General features: G+C 46.2%; 1 protein-coding gene across 3 annotated transcripts in view; it reads right to left on the bottom strand.

Annotated features, from left to right (window-relative positions):
- Window positions 1-2,071: 2,071 nt before the first annotated feature.
- The window catches only part of LOC129829684 (receptor tyrosine-protein kinase erbB-3-like), a 40,248-nt gene continuing 20,279 nt past the window's right edge, over window positions 2,072-22,040 (bottom strand). For all 3 annotated transcript variants that reach the window (XM_055891539.1, XM_055891541.1, XM_055891540.1), the window contains exons 12-27: window positions 18,938-19,140; window positions 18,639-18,771; window positions 18,390-18,483; window positions 14,051-14,208; window positions 13,875-13,928; window positions 13,624-13,765; window positions 13,244-13,462; window positions 12,771-12,956; window positions 9,333-9,491; window positions 9,133-9,214; window positions 8,238-8,384; window positions 7,879-7,976; window positions 7,632-7,790; window positions 6,913-6,978; window positions 6,243-6,546; window positions 2,072-6,098 (exon numbers count right to left, since the gene is read on the bottom strand). In XM_055891539.1, the coding sequence (XP_055747514.1) occupies window positions 4,966-6,098; window positions 6,243-6,546; window positions 6,913-6,978; window positions 7,632-7,790; window positions 7,879-7,976; window positions 8,238-8,384; window positions 9,133-9,214; window positions 9,333-9,491; window positions 12,771-12,956; window positions 13,244-13,462; window positions 13,624-13,765; window positions 13,875-13,928; window positions 14,051-14,208; window positions 18,390-18,483; window positions 18,639-18,771; window positions 18,938-19,140 (3,337 nt within the window). In that variant the 3' untranslated portion in view covers window positions 2,072-4,965. The remainder of the gene's footprint in view (window positions 6,099-6,242; window positions 6,547-6,912; window positions 6,979-7,631; window positions 7,791-7,878; window positions 7,977-8,237; window positions 8,385-9,132; window positions 9,215-9,332; window positions 9,492-12,770; window positions 12,957-13,243; window positions 13,463-13,623; window positions 13,766-13,874; window positions 13,929-14,050; window positions 14,209-18,389; window positions 18,484-18,638; window positions 18,772-18,937; window positions 19,141-22,040) is intronic.

Raw genomic sequence — 22,040 nt, 5'->3', positions numbered from 1 at the left:
GCTACTGGTGTTGGTGGACAAATAAAAGATGGTGGATTATGCTAATGTGTTTTTAGGTAATAGATGTACATCTTTACATATTGTGTTTTCCCTGTAAAAAAAAAAAAAACATGTTGACTGGATTCACAAGATCTGTGTCTTTCATTAGCTGTATTGGACTTTAATTTGTGAAAGTTAAATATTTAAAAAAAATATTTTTTTTGAATTTCGCGGCACTGGTTTTTCAGTGGGGGGGGGGGGGGTGTGCCGCTAGCGCCACGCTGATCCTAGACAGGTTAATAAGTAAATCTAAGCGAAGAGATGTATTCAATAAACTTATACTAAACAACATTTTCCCTCCTGCCATTGACGCAACCATGCCAATTTACAGTTAGTTAGCTGGCGTTCTAAATCCTTGTGTTTCCATTCCCCATTAATATCTATGGCACTGACCGATAAACCTTTTCATCAGTAAATTAGACATTCAGTAGTCATTAGATTGCCTGGCATCATATTATCTGCATATCTACATAGCTGTTAAGCCTAATCATGAATAGTGTATAGTATATATCTCTGCATATCTCTTGACCTGTTTGTGTCGCACGTTCACACACACCTATTTATCACCCCTATACATATCTACCTCTATCACTCCAGTATCCCTTAACATTGTAAACATGGTATTGGAACTGACCCTGTATATACAGTGCATTGAGAAATGATTCAGAGCCCTTGACTTTTTCCAAATTTGTTAAGTTACAGCCTTATTCTAAAATTGATTAAATTGTTTTTTCCCCATCAATCTACACACAATATTCCATAATGACAACGCAAAAACAGGTTTGTAGATAAAAAAGAAACAAAGTAAACATCAGATTTACATAAGTATTCAGACCCTTTACTCAGTACGTTGAAGCTCCTTTGGCAGCGATTACAGCCTCAATTACAACTGGCCTGACCAAGGCCCCACTCCCCCGATTGCCCAGTTTGGCCGGGCGGGCAGATAGCTCTAGGAAGGTTCTTGGTGGTTCCAAACTTCTTCCATTTAACCTTTTCTCAATAGGGGGTGCTGTTTTCACTTTGTAAAAATGTTGTTCCCAAATTAAACTGCCTCGTACTCAATTCTTGCTCGTACAATATGCATATTATTATTACTATTGGATAGAAAACACTCTCTAGTTTCTAAAACCGTTTGAATTATATCTGTGAGTAAAACAGAACTCAAGTTGGAGCAATTTTCCTGTGAGGAAGTGAGAAATCTGAAATTAATTTGCATGTCTTCTATTGGTTGAGATGCACTGCATACTCCTTCCCCTAGATGTCAGCAAATAGTGAGAATTGGAATGGAGTTGCTAGGCAGATCTGAGGCCATATAAATGGACTGGGAACGTGGGGTCCAGTCTTTCCTTCATTCGCCATGACGCAAGACAGACCTCCGGATGGCGTTGTAGAACGCTCCCGTTATAGGCCTTAGATATATCTGGCTCTGATTTTATTCGATATAGGTGTTAAAGACATCATAATGTTGTTATTTTAAACCGAGTTATATCAGTTTATATCAGTATATTGCGATTTTCAGGTATTTATTTGTGCTGCGTTCTAGTGAGCTGGGCACGTCTGGCCCACATGGCTAATGTTTACTGCTAATTCCAACGTTGAAGGCGACAATCTACAACCGAGCAACGATTCTTTTGGAAAAAGGACAACTTGCCCAAGATTCTGATGGGAGCTCATCAAAAAGTAAGAACTATTTATGATGTTAATTCGTTGTTCTGTTGAAAAATGTAAAACTCATATTCCGCCATTCATTTCGGTGCGGTCTCGCTTTAACGCACGCTGTATGTCGTAGTAACGTTAATTTTAAAAATCTAACACAGCGGTTGCATTAAGAACTAATGTATCTTTCATTTGCTGTCCAACTGTATTTTTTAGCCAAGTTTATGATTATTTACTGATTAGATTAGGTGCCTCTCCCAAGATTTCTCCCGACATATTGTTGGCAGCTTGGCTACTATTGTAACGGAACTCTAGTTCCTCCTCCTCCTCGGACGAGGAGAGGAGAGAGGGATCGGAAGACCAATGTGCAGCGAGGTATGATGACATAATAGATTTATTTAAAGACGAAGACGAACACGAAAAAACAATTGGAAAATTACAAAACAACAAAAACGACGTAGACTGACCTAAAACATGAGAACTACTAATACACGAAGAACGCACGAAACAGGTACAGACTACAAACCAACGCTACAGTCCCGTGTGGCACGAACATACATACAGACACAGGAGACAACCACCCACAAAACCAACAGTGAGAACAACCTACCTTAATATGACTCTCAATCAGAGGAAACGTCAAACACCTGCCTCTGATTGAGAGCCATACCAGGCAACCCAAAACCAACATAGAAACAGAAAACATAGACTGCCCACCCAAAACTCACGCCCTGACCAATAAACACATACAAAACAAGAGAAAACAGGTCAGGAACGTGACAACTATTCTCATTGTATAACCACGATTTGTGCCGCTAAATATGCACATTTTCGAACAAACTCTATATGTATTGTGTAATATGATGTTATAGGACTGTCATCTGAAGAAGTTTGAGAAGGTTAGTGAAAAAATGTATATCTTTTGCTGGTTTATTCGTTATCGCTATTGTTGGCTTGAATCAATGCTGTTGTGTGGTTGGCTATTGTAGTAAGCTAATATAATGCTATATTGTGTTTTCGCTGTAAAACACTTAAAAAATCTGAAATATTGGCTGGATTCACAAGATCTTTGTCTTTCATTTGCTGTACGCTGTGTATTTTTCATAAATGTTTTATGATGAGTATTTAGGTAATTCATGTTGGTCTCTGTAGTTATTCTAGTTGCTTTGGTGAGAGTTGTGATGGTGGCTGCAATGTAAAACTATGATTTATACCTGAAATATGCAAATATTTCTAACAAAACATATGCTATACAATAAATATGTTATCAGACTGTCATCTGATGAAGTTGTTTCTTGGTTAGTGGCTATTTATATCTTTATTTGGTCGAAATTGTGATAGCTACCTATGCAGGAAAAAAATGGTGGGAAAAAAGAGTTGTGTCTTTTGCTATGGTGGTTAGCTAATAGAAATACATATTGTGTCTTCACTGTAAAACATTTTAAAAATAAGAAATGATGTCTGGATTCACAAGATGTGTATCTTTCATCTGGTGTCTTGGACTTGTGATTTAATGATATGTAGATGCTAGTATTTACTTGTGACGCTATGCTAGGCTATGCTAGTCAGCTTTTTTTACTGATGGGGGTGCTCCCGGATCCGGGATTGTGACCAAGTAGAAGTTTAAGAGTGACGGAGGCCACTGTGTTCTAGCAGTGGGGCCTTTCAATGCCTCAGAAAATGTTATGGTACCTCGACACAATCCTGTCTCGGCGCTCTACAGACAAGTCCTTCAATCAAGAATGATGAAGGCCACTGTTCTTTGGGACCTTCAATGCTGCACAAATGTTTTGGTACCCTTCCCCAGATCTGTGCCTCGACACAATCCTGTCTCGGAGCTCTACGGACAATCCTTTTGTCCTCATGACTGTCAACTGTGAGACCTTATATAGACAGGTGTTTGCCTTTCCAAATCATGTCCAATCAATTGAATTTACCACAGGTGGACTCCAATCCAGTTGTAGAAACATCAAGGATGATCAATGGAAACAGGAGGCACTTGAGCTCAATTTCGAGTCTCCTAGCAAAGGGTCTGAATACTTATGTAAATAAGGTATTTCTGTTTTTTATATTTAATACATTTGCCAACATTTTTTTGTAGATTGATGATTTAATTTCTTTTTTAATCCATTTTAGAATAAGGCTGTAACTCAACAAAATGTGGAAAGTCCAGGGGTCTGAATACTTTCAAATGCACTGTAGCTTAATTTCTTCTCGTGTTCTTCATATTTATTTATTTTTCTTGTTCTACCTTATGTTATATTTAGTACTAAATTGATATTGATTACTGCATTGTTGGATTTAGAGCGAGCAAGAAAGGCATTTCACTGTACTTGTGCATGCAACATTAAAACTTGAAACACATACACACACACACTTGTAATGACATAGTCAATACATGACTGAAATTTATCCATACACTCATGTTCATCAAGAAAACTTCATTTCATAGAGGAAACTATAAGCTACAAATGTACATTACATGGCAGACCTCACACCCAGGGAACCTTGAGGTTCTATCTATGTAGGTCAACTCAGCTTCACCAGGAAGTGGAACAAGTTGAAGTGCAAACACTGCAAATTTGATCCATTAGTGTGTGTACATTGGCCTCCTATTTCTACTTTATGTATCTATGCTTTGTGTATCTTTGTACATTCTATATGCTTTGTGTATCTTTGTACATTCTATATGCTTTGTGTATCTTTGTACATTCTATATGCTTTGTGTATCTTTGTACATTCTATATGGTTTGTGTATCTTTGTACATTCTATATGCTTTGTGTATCTTTGTACATTCTATATGGTTTGTGTATCTTTGTACATTCTATATGCTTTGTGTATCTTTGTACATTCTATATGCTTTGTGTATCTTTGTACATTAAGATCTATGTGCATCTATTTCTCACTATTCTGTTTGCCTTTGACTTACTGATTCTTGCTCACAGCTTAGGCCATCCTTTGCTGTTGTTTAATATATAGCTGCCTATTTGGTTACATTTCTTAGACTGAGATGTCACTATAAACTGCTAGATAACATTAATGCTACATAGGACATTTTGCAGATGTTTTTTTGGTCAATGATGTTTGGATGGATGATGTGTAAACCAACTGAGAATACTTACACTACATTATAAACAACACATTCAACAGTACTAAAAGAGGGCTACACTACTGGTTGAGCTGCACCCCAGCCTGTTACATGATTCTATAAAACACCTCTGGCTGTGCTTGCTAGGTCACGATTGATGTTGTTTTCTCAGTCCACATCATTATGTGCACATAGCATCTGGCTTGAGGAACAGTCTGCTGTGCCAGTAGTCAGGGTTGTCAAACGATGTGTTGCTGCTCGGCTCTACCACTCCCACACCAGAGCATACTTTGATGTACCCCCCCAACCCTAGCCCGGCACACCTGCTACCCGCGCCCCCCTCCTCAGCCGTGGTGGCCCTCCCCTTCCCTGGGACTGGGAGGTTCTGGTACTCTGCCTCCTGGTGGTCCCCTCGCTGGGAGCCCCCTCCAAAGGCATGCATCTCCTCATATACCTCCACCTGGCTGTCTACCACTGCTGTGAAACCATCGGGCCTGGGGTTGGGATTGGGGCTGGGGCTGAGGCTGGGTTTGGGCCTTGGCTTGGGGAGGAGGCTGGGCTTAGGCCTTGGCTTGGGGAAGAGCCCCGCCACTTTATTGCTCTCTCTGGGGAGTCTGGGCTGCTTGTTAGTGTACTGGTAAACTTCCTCCCCTTCCTTTCCTTTCTCCTCCTCTACCTCCTGACTCTTTCCTTCTTCTTCTCTCTCTCGTTCTTCTGCCTCTGTCCTCCTCAAGTCAGCTGCTCGACACTCACGCCTCTCCCAGATCGGTCTTTCTGTGTCTGTGTTGTTTGTGGTGCTCCGGATATCCATGTATTCATAGTCCACTACAGCTGCTTGCTCTGGCCTCCCCTGAGTCCCCCCTCCACTGTCAGACACAACAGATCCACTGTAAGGCCTGTCAACCAGCGGCTGCAGCATGTCTCCCTCTGCTACTCTAGCCGAAGCACTATCAGAGGCCTCTGTTGAACACTGGCTTCCCCCAGGAGTGGCTGCAGTGCCTGATGATGACTCCTGTGAGGCCCCATGCACTGTGTTGTCGCCCTCTAGTGGTGAGGGTGCTGTATTGTAGGTTGGGGAGGGCAGAGTTGAGGACTGTTTCCTCCATACCACTGATGAAGGCCCTTCTATCTGTACAGAGGTGGCTCTGGGGGAGCGGGGCAAATGGGCTGGCTGTTTGGTCATCAGTTCATAGTCCGCGGTGGGGTCTGGGGCAGTTGCTAATGGTGACAGCACATTTTTGGAGCTCCTAGAGCCCCTGAGAGATGTTCCACTTGGGCGAGAGTTTCTGGAGGCTGGGGGAGACAGCAGACAATCTGCCACATAAAGGAGGAAAGCGATATTAGAGAATATAACTAAGAATTGTATCACTCCATCAACATAGATGGAAAAAAATAAAACACTGATCACATTCATGTGGTGTGTTGCCTGCACATCCAGGGGTCACCTCTCCCTCTCACCTCTCTCTGGAGTGTTAGACACTCCAGGCAGCACGTATCCATAGTGATCTTCCTCCCCCTCCTCCTCTTGCTCAGGCCTGTTGGAGTGTGACTCTGAGACTGCAGATTGGCTCCTATGCACCATGGTGGTGGAGGTGTGGTGGGTACTACTGCTGCTGTCCCTGCCAGCTCTGGGCTGCTGCCTGCGCAAGCTGCCGCTCAGTGACACTCCCTCGGTCAGCTCAACGTCCAGGCCACTCCGTCTTCCCTCTAACCCCTGTGACAGTGTCCTCGCTGAGTTCAGACGAGACTGCTGGGAGAACAACTGAAGGAAGGATACAGTGAAAAGACCTTTGAGTTACAAGAATACGTTTGAAGTGGAAAATGGTCATTCATAGACCATCATCCCCATCTTCATCATCACGAAATGGAACCAGTGGAATCGGGATGAGACTTGAATTCGATACAACATATTTATGTGTCTGAGTTTCCTGAAACAGTTATTTCCTCTTGGCAATGTTTAGTTATAATAGTGATTTAAGTGAAGCCATTTGGCAAAGTGGAGTCCTAATACTTATTGCTCTCAGTTAAATGTTAGTGCCAGTTGTTTCTGGCTATTCGCAGTGGGAAATGATGGCCCTGATATCAAGATCTCCTTATCTGTGATGTGTGAAGTGTTGTGGTGTCTGACCTCTCCAGAGCTGGGGGTCATGGGAAGGTACTCTACTGGTCCGGCCTGAACGGTGACACTGGCACTCTGAGAGGTCAAAGAGAGAGAGAGAGAGGTTAAAGTTCACACTGACCTTTTTTAACTTGATATTTGAGTGTGTAACTCATAGTGTTTTTTACGTTTGATACCGGAGCTCCGAGGCATTCGTCAGAATCGAAGAAGTGTTTTCCGAAGCAGTGTGCCGATGCTTGTATCGCTTCATCAGAAGCACGTGATCAATGACGTCGGAAGCTTCGTTTCGTCAAAGATTCGTACTTTTGTTCAAATATTTTGATTTTATTTAGTATAAGATTCTGTCTTAAGCATCCTAAATAAGGCTGAATTCAGTTTTAGAATTTTTTAAACTTGAAGGCAAAAAAGGGAAGCAAGATGAGAACCTGGTATTCAAACTGATTACATGCTACTAAAGTCAACGACTTACCGCTGTGTCACTGGAGTTTTGATACACAGTGGAGAAAGAAAACGTCTGATAATCACACCCTGCTATTTATTGTTGACCAGCAGATGTCACTAATGTACATTGTGAACAGATAATGAGGCTATGAGTAATGAAGCGTTTTCCGGCACAATTTGGTGAAAGCGCCGAAGCCTTCAGAAAGCCTTGTGTTCCATCACTAGTAACTCAGTAGATGTGATTAGTGCAGAAATTCAAGTTATGTGTGCAGATGAATAAAATTGACCCTATATGAGCTCATCCTCAGGCGAGACATCCTGGATGGGGACAGGGTAAGGGGAGGAGTGGCCAAACCGTCCTCCAATCCCTCCTCATCCTGGTCCTCCAGGCTCGCCTCCAAATTGTCTCGTTGGTGGGATTCTTCTGGCCCCGCCTCTCCTCCGTCCTATAGGCAAAGTGTCAGTAATAAAGACTTCTGTCAATAGGACTTGAATAGACAGAAAATTAATACAGTCCTGTAATCTTTTCCTTACCTTGATGACAAGGTAGCGAGGTGGGTCTCTTGCCATGCGAATAAAGTCATTGGCCAGTTCTTTGAAGGTCGGGCGAATATTTTCATCAATCATCCAGCCTGGTATCAGAAAACAATAACATTATCAATGTCCAAAGGTTGCTGGGTGTGTAGTCAGCCCACGGAAAAGAAAGAAAATACTTTTCATTGAAATAGAAACCATTTAATTTCAACCATTAATATTCTGATGAGGATCGTTTGTGGTCATTTGTGGTCCAAATAATGGTAAAAGTGTGCTAGTATTTTTCCTCTTGTCCCATGGCAGTTCAGTAGTCTGTTGGATGTGCGTAGTGTGTACATGACTTTTGAACGGCCACTCACACTTAACCATGACCATGTACACGTCTATAGTACAGATGTGGGGCTGGGACAGGCGCTCTCCCTTCTCCAGTACACTGGGGACATCTTGGGGCTGCATGGACGCGTAGGGTTCTGCTCCGAATGACATCATCTCCCACACTGTCACTCCTGCAGAGGGGAGAGGTTATGTCATGATGACATAGATGTTTAACACAAACAGACGTAGGGATAGATGGACATACAGACAGAGACACATACAGACAGACAGAGAAAGACATTTGACACAGACAGAGACACAGACAGACAGACAGACAGACAGACAGACAGACAGACAGACAGACAGACAGACAGACAGACAGACAGACAGACAGACAGACAGACAGACAGACAGACAGACAGACAGACCGACCGACCGACCGACCGACCGACAGACAGACAGAGACATTTGCACAGACAGAGACAGACAGATACACATACAGACAGACAGACAGATAAACATACATAGACAGACAGACAGACAAACATACATACAGACAGAGAAAGACATTTGACACAGACAGACAGACAGACAGACAGACAGACAGACAGACAGACAGACAGACAGACAGACAGACAGACAGACAGAGAAAGACATTTGCACAGACAGAGACAGACAGATACACATACAGACAGACAGACAGACAGATAAACATACATAGACAGACAGACAGACAGACAGACAGACAGACAGACAGACAGACAGACAGACAGACAGACAGACAGACAGAGAAAGACATTTGCACAGACAGAGACAGACAGATACACATACAGACAGACAGACAGATAAACATACATAGACAGACAGACAGACAGACAGACAGACAGACAGACAGACAGACAGACAGACAGACAGACACTTATGACCATGCTGTCTGACCATAACTCCAGACGTCACTCTGATGAGTGTATGTTCGGAACAGGATGCTTTCCAGGGCCATCCATTTTATGTTTATGGGAGTCTGGAAGAAACATAGAAGCAGAAGCTCATTTTGTCTGTTTACTGTGGACAACAACTTGTGAAATACAATATCTTGATGAATCAAGGTGAATGGAGCGGTGAATGTGTGTCCTGATTACCTTGTTACTGTGACTGTAGACATATTTCTTGTCATCGGGATAGAGCAGGTCAGCCACACCGTAGTCAGAAATCTGGACGAAGTAATCATTCTTTAACATCACGTTCCTCGCAGCCAGGTTCCTGTGCACCATACAGTGTTCCTCCAGGTAATACATGCCCTGAAGACAGACACACAAGAGGTCACCCACAAAACACTGAGTCATGATAATAACTGTGAAACAGTCAGACTCAATAAGAGTCTTAGAATCATGAAGGGTAAGAAAACCCGTTTTGAACCTTTTTTGATTTTGGTTCCAGGTAGAACCTTTTTACCAAAGGGTTTTTAAGGTGTTTTCACACTTTTTCCCTTTCAGACATTTTTTGTGAACCTAGTGCAGTTCGCTTAAATGTTTGTGCAGTGTGAACACTCCAAAGGAACTCGGACCCCTCAAAAGAGCCCCCAAAGAGAACTGATCTGAGAGCATCTCGAGAGGTGGTCTGAGTTCGGTTCGCTTAAATTCCGCGGCCTGTTCTTTTTTAGGACAATGTGAACGCAAAGCCCCCCAGGTTCGCTTGTCATTATTCCCGCACCACACACTAGACTTCTGCAGCATCGTTTCCCCTGACATAACCCCTCACACTAGACTTCTGCAGCATCGTTTCCCCTGACATATCCCCACACACTAGACTTCTGCAGCATCGTTTCCCCTGACATAACCCCTCACACTAGACTTCTGCAGCATCGTTTCCCCTGACATAACCCCTCACACTAGACTTCTGCAGCATCGTTTCCCCTGACATATCCCCACACACTAGACTTCTGCAGCATCGTTTCCCCTGACATAACCCCTCACACTAGACTTCTGCAGCATCGTTTCCCCTGACATAACCCCTCACACTAGACTTCTGCAGCATCGTTTCCCCTGACATATCCCCACACACTAGACTTCTGCAGCATCGTTTCCCCTGACATATCCCCACACACTAGACTTCTGCAGCATCGTTTCCCCTGACATATCCCCACACACTAGACTTCTGCAGCATCGTTTCCCCTGACATATCCCCACACACTAGACTTCTGCAGCATCGTTTCCCCTGACATATCCCCACACACTAGACTTCTGCAGCATCGTTTCCCCTGACATATCCCCACACACTAGACTTCTGCAGCATCGTTTCCCCTGACATATCCCCACACACTAGACTTCTGCAGCATCGTTTCCCCTGACATATCCCCACACACTAGACTTCTGCAGCATCGTTTCCCCTGACATATCCCCACACACTAGACTTCTGCAGCATCGTTTCCCCTGACATAACCCCACACACTAGACTTCTGCAGCATCGTTTCCCCTGACATAACCCCACACACTAGACTTCTGCAGCATCGTTTCCCCTGACATAACCCCTCACTTTGGTGCCACTAAAGAGAGAAGAGGATGTACAGGGTTTGCGGGATAATCAGAGTTTTTAGTTCAGATTATTTGTTTGCTAAATGTGATCTATAGGCTACAATACAGCAGTGTGATAAACTGTTTATTCTATTGTGGGGTTTGAATAGTGTGAGAAGACAACAACATATTTGGTGAGAATCCCACCATAGGGTACAAAATCAATTCTAGCTCTGAAAGAAGCAGTATCCTACATTGGGTTTACAAGTTTCCAATATAGCATTATATTGTCTGCAGTTATTCTTCTGTTATTTATTCTGTTACCAATAATATTTACATGTTAATAGTATCTTCTGATTACAAAATCTCATCTTTTAACTAAATGCAATCTATTAGCTTCCAAAATGTAAGTAGGTACAGTATGTCTAGCTGTCCGATAACACGTTTTGATAGAATGGTCTGTCCTGTACTTTGGAAAAACCCAGTGCATTGAGTGAATGTTGGAAAAATATTTTGGTTCCTTTCTAAATATAGCAATGTGAATGCAAAGAGGACTGGCACCACAAAATAGGTGAAGTGAACAGGCAAAAGGGTTGAGTCCAAATTCAAAGGCAAGAGCAGTGTGAATACAAAGAGAACTGAGTTATTTTGCTTTATTTTACCCCAGAGTTCACTTTAAGGAGGACTGAGATGGTTTATTTTACCCCAGAGTTCACTTTAAGGAGGACTGAGATGGTTTATTTTACCCCAGAGTTCACTTTAAGGAGGACTGAGATGGTTTATTTTACCCCAGAGTTCACTTTAAGGAGGACTGAGATGGTTTATTTTACCCCAGAGTTCACTTTAAGGAGGACTGAGATGGTTTATTTTACCCCAGAGTTCACTTTAAGGAGGACTGAGATGGTTTATTTTACCCCAGAGTTCACTTTAAGGAGGACTGAGATGGTTTATTTTACCCCAGAGTTCACTTTAAGGAGGACTGAGATGGTTTATTTTACCCCAGAGTTCACTTTAAGGAGGACTGAGATGGTTTATTTTACCCCAGAGTTCACTTTAAGGAGGACTGAGATGGTTTATTTTACCCCAGAGTTCACTTTAAGGAGGACTGAGATGGTTTATTTTACCCCAGAGTTCACTTTAAGGAGGACTGAGATGGTTTATTTTACCCCAGAGTTCACTTTAAGGAGGACTGAGATGGTTTATTTTACCCCAGAGTTCACTTTAAGGAGGACTGAGATGGTTTATTTTACCCCAGAGTTCACTTTAAGGAGGACTGAGATGGTTTATTTTACCCCAGAGTTCACTTTAAGGAGGACTGAGATGGTTTATTTTACCCCAGAGTTCACTTTAAGGAGGACTGAGATGGTTTATTTTACCCCAGAGTTCACTTTAAGGAGGACTGAGATGGTTTATTTTACCCCAGAGTTCACTTTAAGGAGGACTGAGATGGTTTATTTTACCCCAGAGTTCACTTTAAGGAGGACTGAGATGGTTTATTTTACCCCAGAGTTCACTTTAAGGAGGACTGAGATGGTTTATTTTACCCCAGAGTTCACTTTAAGGAGGACTGAGATGGTTTATTTTATCCCAGAGTTCACTTTAAGGAGGACTGAGATGGTTTATTTTACCCCAGAGTTCACTTTAAGGAGGACTGAGATGGTTTATTTTATCCCAGAGTTCACTTTAAGAAGGACTGAGATGGTTTATTTGACCCCAGAGTTCACTTTAAGGAGGACTGAGATGGTTTATTTGACCCCAGAGTTCACTTTAAGGAGGAATGAGATGGTATATTTGACCCCAGAGTTCACTTTAAGGAGGACTGAGATGGTTTATTTTACCCCAGAGTTCACTTTAAGGAGGACTGAGATGGTTTATTTTACCCCAGAGTTCACTTTAAGGAGGACTGAGATGGTTTATTTTACCCCAGAGTTCACTTTAAGGAGGACTGAGATGGTTTATTTTAAAGAGGACTATATATGAAAACACCCTTAAAGTGTTCTGGGTTCTTTGAGGGGAAAACCACCTGGAACCAAAAATGGTTCTACCCTTTAGTGATCATGACCTCACCTTAGCTATCTGTACACACCAGTTGAGAAGCCTCTGTGGATCCAGGTTGTCCCTGTGGTGCCTGATGTGGTTCAGTAAGGACCCCTGGCTGCTGAGCTGGGTGACCAGCTGGAGACTGGCACCTGGACAGACACCTATGAGCCTGACGATATACGGGTGGTCTAGACTGCCCATGGACAACATGTGCTGCAAAGGAGGACACACAGAGAGAACGAGAGTGCGCGAGAGAGAGAGGGAGAGGGAATCAGACAGGATCTCCTACACACCACAAGACTGTGTTAGCTTGGTGAGCTAAAGCCCAGGCGTTAGCTCATGGAATTAACACAAGTATTTACGTCTCATGCAAGGTTAATCTTCAATAAAACCCACCTCCATTACACAAACATATCTGGTGACTAGGAATTGTAGTGGATTCCATTCAGACATTAGTATTGTTACTGAGTGTCGGGGTGTTAAGAGTGTGTGGTTCTTACATCAGTGATCTCAGTGAAGGTCTGTCTGCCTGTGCGCTCCTGGATGGTCTTAATGGCTACAGGAATCTTCACGGAGTCTCCCTCAGGGATCCACAGGCCTTTGTGTACAGTACCAAACACTCCAGAGCCAAGGGCTTTGACCTTCTTCAGCTCTGGGGCCCTCAGGATCCGGGCATGAACGTTAGCCCTTTTCTCACCTGGCCCCAGCGGCTCAAAACTCTTTTAACAACACACACAGACCAGTTACATTTATACTGCGAGTTTGGAAAGATCTTTTGGATATGTCCAATGTGTCCCACAACTCTGCATACTTCCTTTCAGTTATGTTGTAGAGATATACCAGTATTCTATTGAATTTGACATATACTTGTCAATCTCACCTCCTCACTCTTCAGGTACCTCCTCATGGCTCTCTTCCTGCGGATGGCCCGGCCACGGTGGTACAGCATGCCCAACACAAACAATGCCAGGCAGACTATGAGGGCAGCCGGCACTCCCAACGCTATTCCTGTGATCTGAGTGCTACAGGAGAAAAATGTGTAAATATCTGGTGTGTGTTTGAGTGTGTTTGTGTGTGTGTGTTTGAGTGGGGTGTGTGTGTATATAACCACCAGCAGGGAGAGACACTCACCTAGTGGACTGTCTAGTGTTGTCTATACAGTCACTCAACCCTGGACCCGAACACCTGCAACAAGATGCACAGTGTCACTCTACTGCGCGCACACACACACACACACACACACACACACACACACACACACACACACACACACACGCACACACACACACGCACACGCTCACGCTCACCCCTGTGTGCAGTTGACATGGCAGGGCTCACAGTAGCTGTCCTTGTTGGGGTATTTGTAGATGAACTGCCCGTTCTCCCCGTTCACCCCACTGGGGCAGGAGAACACACAGTGAGGACCGTCTCTCAGACTGGAACACTTCACACACTCATCAGACCCCTGAGAGAGGGAGAGAAATGGGGGGAGGGGAGAGAGAGGGGTGATGGAGAGAGAGAGGGAGGGGAGTGTGAGACAGGGAGGGGGAGAAAGAAGGAGAGAGGGGGGTGTTGGAAAGAGAGAGAGGGAGGGGAGAAAGAAGGAGAGAGGGGGGTGTTGGAAAGAGAGAGAGGGAGGGGAGAAAGAAGGAGAGAGGGGGTGTTGGAAAGAGAGAGAGGGAGGGGAGAAAGAAGGAGAGAGGGGGGTGTTGGAAAGAGAGAGAGGGAGGGGGAGAAAGAAGGAGTGAGGGGGTGATGGAGAGAGAGGGAGGGGGAGAAAGAAGGAGAGAGGGGGTGTTGGAAAGAGAGAGAGGGAGGGGGAGAAAGAAGGAGTGAGGGGGTGATGGAGAGAGAGGGAGGGGGAGAAAGAAGGAGACAGGGGGTGTTGGAGAGAGAGAGAGGAAGGGGAGAAAGAAGGAGACAGGGGGTGTTGGAAAGAGAGAGAGGGAGGGGAGAAAGAAGGAGAGAGGGGGTGTTGGAAAGAGAGAGAGGGAGGGGGAGAAAGAAGGAGACAGGGGGTGTTGGAAAGAGAGAGAGGGAGGGGAGAAAGAAGGAGAGAGGGGGTGTTGGAAAGAGAGAGAGGGAGGGGAGAAAGAAGGAGAGAGGGGGTGATGGAGAGAGAGAGAGGGAGGGGAGAAAGAAGGAGAGAGGGGGGTGTTGGAAAGAGAGAGAGGGAGGGGAGAAAGAAGGAGAGAGGGGGGTGTTGGAAAGAGAGAGAGGGAGGGGGAGAAATAAGGAGAGAGGGGGTGTTGGAAAAAGAGAGAGGGAGGGGAGAAAGAAGGAGAGAGGGGGGTGTTGGAAAGAGAGAGAGGGAGGGGAGAAAGAAGGAGAGAGGGGGGTGTTGGAAAAGGAGAGAGGGAGGGGAGAAAGAAGGAGAGAGGGGGGTGTTGGAAAGAGAGAGAGGGAGGGGAGAAAGAAGGAGAGAGGGGGGTGTTGGAAAGAGAGAGAGGGAGGGGGAGAAATAAGGAGAGAGGGGGGTGTTGGAAAAAGAGAGAGGGAGGGGAGAAAGAAGGAGTGAGGGGGTGATGGAGAGAGAGGGAGGGGGAGAAAGAAGGAGAGAGGGGGGTGTTGGAAAGAGAGAGAGGGAGGGGGAGAAAGAAGGAGTGAGGGGGTGATGGAGAGAGAGGGAGGGGGAGAAAGAAGGAGACAGGGGGTGTTGGAGAGAGAGAGAGGAAGGGGAGAAAGAAGGAGACAGGGGGTGTTGGAAAGAGAGAGAGGGAGGGGAGAAAGAAGGAGAGAGGGGGCGTTGGAAAGAGAGAGAGGGAGGGGGAGAAAGAAGGAGACAGGGGGTGTTGGAAAGAGAGAGAGGGAGGGGAGAAAGAAGGAGAGAGGGGGTGTTGGAAAGAGAGAGAGGGAGGGGAGAAAGAAGGAGAGAGGGGGGTGTTGGAAAAAGAGATAGGGAGGGGAGAAAGAAGGAGAGAGGGGGGTGTTGGAAAGAGAGAGAGGGAGGGGAGAAAGAAGGAGAGAGGGGGGTGTTGGAAAAAGAGAGAGGGAGGGGAGAAAGAAGGAGAGAGGGGGTGATGGAGAGAGAGAGAGGGAGGGGGAGAAAGAAGGAGAGAGGGGGGTGTTTGAAAGAGAGAGAGGGAGGGGGAGAAAGAAGGAGCGAGGGGGGTGTTGGAAAGAGAGAGAGGGAGGGGAGAAAGAAGGAGAGAGGGGGGTGTTGGAAAAAGAGAGAGGGAGGGGGAGAAAGAAGGAGCGAGGGGGGTGTTGGAAAGAGAGAGAGGGAGGGGGAGAAAGAAGGAGCGAGGGGGGTGTTGGAAAGAGAGAGAGGGAGGGGAGAAAGAAGGAGAGAGGGGGTGATGGAGAGAGAGAGAGGGAGGGGAGAAAGAAGGAGAGAGGGGGGTGTTGGAAAGAGAGAGAGGGAGGGGAGAAAGAAGGAGAGAGGGGGGTGTTGGAAAGAGAGAGAGGGAGGGGAGAATAAGGAGAGAGGGGGGTGATGGAGAGAGAGAGAGGGAGGGGAGAAAGAAGGAGAGAGGGGGGTGTTGGAAAGAGAGAGAGGGAGGGGAGAAAGAAGAGGAGAGGGGGGTGTTGGAAAGAGAGAGAGGGAGGGGAGAAAGAAGGAGAGAGGGGGGTGTTGGAAAGAGAGAGAGGGAGGGGAGAAAGAAGGAGAGAGGGGGGTGTTGGAAAGAGAGAGAGGGAGGGGAGAAAGAAGGAGAGAGGGGGGTGTTGGAAAGAGAGAGAGGGGGGGGAGAAAGAAGGAGAGAGGGGGGTGATGGAGAGAGAAAGAGGGAGGGGAGAAAGAAGGAGAGAGGGGGGTGTTGGAAAGAGAGAGAGGGAGGGGAGAAAGAAGGAGAGAGGGGGGTGTTGGAAAGAGAGAGGGAGGGGAGAAAGAAGGAGAGAGGGGGGTGTTGGAAAGAGAGAGAGGGAGGGGAGAAAGAAGGAGAGAGGGGGGTGTTGGAAAGAGAGAGAGGGAGGGGAGAAAGAAGGAGAGAGGGGGGTGTTGGAAAGAGAGAGAGGGAGGGGAGAAAGAAGGAGAGAGGGGGTGTTGGAAAGAGAGAGAGGGAGGGGAGAAAGAAGGAGAGAGGGGGGTGATGGAGAGAGAGAGAGGGAGGGGGAGAAAGAAGGAGAGAGGGGGGTGTTGGGAAGAGAGAGAGGGAGGGGAGAAAGAAGGAGAGAGGGGGTGATGGAAAGAGAGAGAGGGAGGGGAGAAAGAAGGAGAGAGGGGGTGATGGAGAGAGAGAGAGGGAGGGGAGAAAGAAGGAGAGAGGGGGGTGTTGGAGAGAGAGAGAGGGAGGGGAGAAAGAAGGAGAGAGGGGGGTGTTGGAAAGAGAGAGAGGGAGGGGAGAAAGATGGAGAGAGGGGGGTGTTGGAAAGAGAGAGAGGGAGGGGAGAAAGAAGGAGAGAGGGGGGTGTTGGAAAGAGAGAGAGGGAGGGGAGAAAGAAGGAGAGAGGGGGGTGTTGGAAAGAAAGAGAGGGAGGGGAGAAAGAAGGAGAGAGGGGGGTGTTGGAAAGAGAGAGAGAGAGGGGAGAAAGAAGGAGAGAGGGGTGTTGGAAAGAGAGAGAGGGAGGGGAGAAAGAAGGAGAGAGGGGGGTGATGAGAGAGAGAGAGGGAGGGGGAGAAATAAGGAGAGAGGGGGTGTTGGGAAGAGAGAGAGGGAGGGGAGAAAGAAGGAGAGAGGGGGTGATGGAAAGAGAGAGAGGGAGGGAAGAAAGAAGGAGAGAGGGGGTGTTGGAAAGAGAGAGAGGGAGGGGAGAAAGAAGGAGAGAGGGGGTGATGGAGAGAGAGAGAGGGAGGGGGAGAAAGAAGGAGAGAGGGGGTGTTGGAAAGAGAGAGAGGGAGGGGAGAAAGAAGGAGAGAGGGGGGTGTTGGAAAGAGAGAGAGGGAGGGGAGAAAGAAGGAGAGAGGGGGTGATGGAGAGAGAGAGAAATCACTTACCAATGTCAGAAAAGAGGGCATTTTATCCATTATATTAATGAACAGTGAAATAATACAACACTCTTTCTCTAATGTATCTGTCAAACACATTTTTTGACACTCAGCCAGAATAAGAAACAGAAACAGATATGGATGTGATATCTAATGGACCAATATACTGCAGCCCAGGATGAAAATAAATATCAAATTCTAAAAGGAAGGAGAAAATAGTCCAGCCTATTTGGTGAGGCCTGGTGTTATTCCCATTATATTGCAGTGCATGACGTCATGTGCAGGGTATGTGATGTGGAAAGGTGTGTGTGTGTGTGGGTTAACTTCCGGATGAGTCATCACCGTTTAAAGTTACAATACAATGTCCTATAAGATTAGGGAGAATTGCTGATAAGCCAAAAGCAAACAAATGCCTATATCACCTTATATTTGACAGTCCAGTAATATCACAGAAAAGCCCATGTTTACAGAGACTAATGTAGAAAGTATGTGGGAGGAGAAATATCATGACTGAGTTGGCTGCTACAGTACAGAGTCATGCACCACAATCATCTGACGAATGAGAGAATGAAAAGCCAAGAACAGTGTCAAAGTATTAGATCTCAGCCAATATCCTTTCTGTCCTTTCACTTATAGACTGTATATGTGAAGCTAGCAGTGAGGTTTAGTTGATAGGGAGATTGAGAGAGACATCAAGAGGACAAGAGAGAGAGAGATAGAGAGTGAGAGATGGGATGAAAGAGATAGAATACCAAGAGAGAAAGAGAGAGTTTGTTTACCAGTCCAGTGCAGCTATCCCTCCCATACTGCGGTTGGCATTCTGGATGACAGGCAACACACTCCCCTTTTGGCCCCGCAAACTCCCTGGGCTGACTGGTGGTGGAGGGACACAACAGATGGTTAAACGCACGCACACACACACACACACACACACACACACACACACAGCCAACTCTCTATCTCAATCTTGATCTCTCTCACACCTCACACACAAGTAACACACACACATAACGGTCCCTCCCACTGACCCTGTGTAGAAGTTGCAGTGTGCCACACAGGTAGAGTCTCGGCTGTGATTCCTGCAGGAGAGACACTGGTCAGGCCCCGGGCCCCAGCAGCCTGAGTCTGAACACAGTGGGTCACACACGTGACCCTCCTCAACTGTAAAAAACAACAACATGATTCAGAGTTGAGATAAGTACGTGCAACTCTGACTTTCACTTCAATCATAATTGAAGTCAACTCGAAAATTGGAATTCAACGTGCAGATCTCAGGTCAGAATATGGCCCTGCAAGATTGAAACAGCTAGTAGCTGAGATGTCTCACCACACTCTCTCAGAGGCCTGTTGTACTTGATGTCGTTGAGGCTTGTGGAGTGCCCGGTGAACAGGCGTGTCCAGTTGACGGTGTGGTGGTAACACAGGTTGGCGTTGTGGCTGAGGTACACGTTGCCGTCCCTGATCTCTCTCAGGGAACGCAGACCCAGAGAGGTGATGGACGCAACACGCATGACCATCAGAGAGAAATGCCTGGAGGAGAGGAGAAAAGCAGAGTTTGAGATTGGTAAGAGGAAAACACCTCTAAAGGCCCTTTCTCACCAAGTCCCTTATTCAGACGGAAAAAATACGAGCACATCTTGTTTATGACACTGTTCACACCAATTGCTAAATATCGTCCTGCCGCAATCCAGCAATTATTATTTATTTAGAACAGGTTTGATTTTTGCGTCTTTTTGCACGAGAAAATAAACTGTTCACCAATAGAAATTGTTATCTGGGACACTGCCACTGACAGGTCTGTGGCTTCGTTGTGTGAATGGATTAATAAATATATATATTTTTACATTTGCTGTGCAGCAATGTATCATTTTAGCCAATGTGATCACACCACACCAGAGCCACACGTCACTCTTCCATTCAAACTTCCCCTCCAGTTCATTGCCAACACTGTATAGCCATTCAGCAAGCAAGACAATCAATTGATACTACTCTCCTTGAATAGACCTTAGTTGAAAAAAATGGCTTAAAATAAGTTGCAGCAGATGACCACACTGGGTTCCACTCCTATCAGCTGAAAAAAAGAAGAAGACGCTCCAAGGCCCCGTCCTGCCTGGTGTCAACAGTACAGGCTGGTGGCGTTGGTGTTGTCCTGCCTGGTGTCAACGGTACAGGCTGGTGGCGGTGGTGTTGTGGTGCCTGGTGTCAACGGTACAGGCTGGTGGTGGTGTTGTGGTGCCTGGTGTCAACGGTACAGGCTGGTGGCGGTGGTGTTGTCCTGCCTGGTGTCAACGGTACAGGCTGGTGGCGGTGGTGTTGTCCTGCCTGGTGTCAACGGTACAGGCTGGTGGCGGTGGTGTTGTCCTGCCTGGTGTCAACGGTACAGGCTGGTGGCGGTGGTGTTGTGGTGCCTGGTGTCAACGTTACAGGCTGGTGGCGGTGGTGTTGTGGTGCCTGGTGTCAACGGTACAGGCTGGTGGCGGTGGTGTTGTCCTGCCTGGTGTCAACGGAACAGGCTGGTGGCGGTGGTGTTGTCCTGCCTGGTGTCAATGGAACAGGCTGGTGGCGGTGATGTTGTCCTGCCTGGTGTCAACGGTACAGGCTGGTAGCGGTGGTGTTGTGGTGCCTGGTGTCAACGGTACAGGCTGGTGGCGGTGGTGTTGTGGTGCCTGGTGTCAACGGTACAGGCTGGTGGCGGTGGTGTTGTGGTGCCTGTTGTCAACGGTACAGGCTGGTGGCGGTGGTGTTGTGGTGCCTGGTGTCAACGGTACAGGCTGGTGGCGGTGGTGTTGTCCTGCCTGGTGTCAACGGTACAGGCTGGTGGCGGTGGTGTTGTGGTGCCTGGTGTCAACGGTACAGGCTGGTGGCGGTGGTGTTGTCCTGCCTGGTGTCAACGGTACAGGCTGGTGGCGGTGGTGTTGTGGTGCCTGGTGTCAACGGTACAGGCTGGTGGCGGTGGTGTTGTGGTGCCTGTTGTCAACGGTACAGGCTGGTGGCGGTGGTGTTGTCCTGCCTGGTGTCAACGGTACAGGCTGGTGGTGGAATGGTTTGGGGAATGTTTTTGAGCAACGTTTCCATGCCACAATGAATTCAGACTGTTCTTGAAGCAAAGGGGGTGTCCAACCCAGTACTAGATGGGTGTACCTAATAAACTGTTCATTGTCTATATGTAGGCTACACATTCAAGAGCTAGAGAGAGGGGGAAGAGACAGTTCAGCAGAGATGCATGAATTGTGCAAGAAGGGAACAGTGAAGAAGACTATATTCAAGAATATATTCATCCATCAAGCATATAGCATATACAGTGTATGAGGCTATATATTATAGGCCTGCTAAAGTTAATCTAGGCCTAGACCACTTGTGTTATAGGCAACCCTAAAATACAGAGACAAAAAAAACTTTTCAATAAGTGGTTGCACAGATTTAGATAAAGCACTCAAATTAAAGTATCATATGAAATGTATCAATGGTTGATCATTAAACTATGGACAGGCTGATCATTAGGCTATGGACAGGCTGATCATTAGAATTCTATGGACAGGCTGATCATTAAACTATGGACAGGCTGATCATTAGGCTATGGACAGGCTGATCATTAGAATTCTATGGACAGGCTGATCATTAGAATTCTATGGACAGCCTGATCATAAGGCTATGGGCAGGCTGATCATTAGAATTCTATGGACAGGCTTATCATTAGGCTATGGGCAGGCTGATCATTAGAATTCTATGGACAGGCTGATCATTAGGCTATGGACAGGCTGATCATTAGAATTCTATGGACAGGCTGATCATTAGGGTATGGGCAGGTTGATCATTAGGCTATGGACAGGCTGATCATTAGGCTATGGACATGCTGATCATTAGGCTATGGACAGGCTGATCATTAGACTATGGACAGGCTGATCATTAGGATATGGACAGGCTGATCATTAGGCTATGGACAGGCTGATCATTAGACTACGGACAGGCTGATCATTAGGCTATGGACAGGCTGATCATTAGGCGATGGACAGGCTGATCATTAGGCGATGGACAGGCTGATCATTAAACTATGGACAGGCTGATCATTAGGCTATGGACAGGCTGATCATTAGACTACGGACAGGTTGATCATTAGGCTATGGACAGGCTGATCATTAGGCTATGCACAGGCTGATCATTAGACTACGGACAGGCTGATCATTAGGCTACGGACAGGCTGATCATTAGGCTACGGACAGGCTGATCATTAGGATATGGACAGGCTGATCATTAGGCTATGGACAGGCTGATCATTAAACTATGGACAGGCTGATCATTAGGCTACGGACAGGCTGATCATTAGGCTATGGACAGGTTGATCATTAGGCTATGGACAGGCTGATCATTAGGCTATGGACAGGCTGATCATTAGGCTATGGACAGGCTGATCATTAGACTACGGACAGGCT

Source organism: Salvelinus fontinalis, chromosome 31, assembly GCF_029448725.1.
Source record: "Salvelinus fontinalis isolate EN_2023a chromosome 31, ASM2944872v1, whole genome shotgun sequence".
Taxonomy (NCBI): Eukaryota; Metazoa; Chordata; class Actinopteri; order Salmoniformes; family Salmonidae; genus Salvelinus; species Salvelinus fontinalis.
This window is presented reverse-complemented; position numbering and strand designations above follow the sequence as displayed.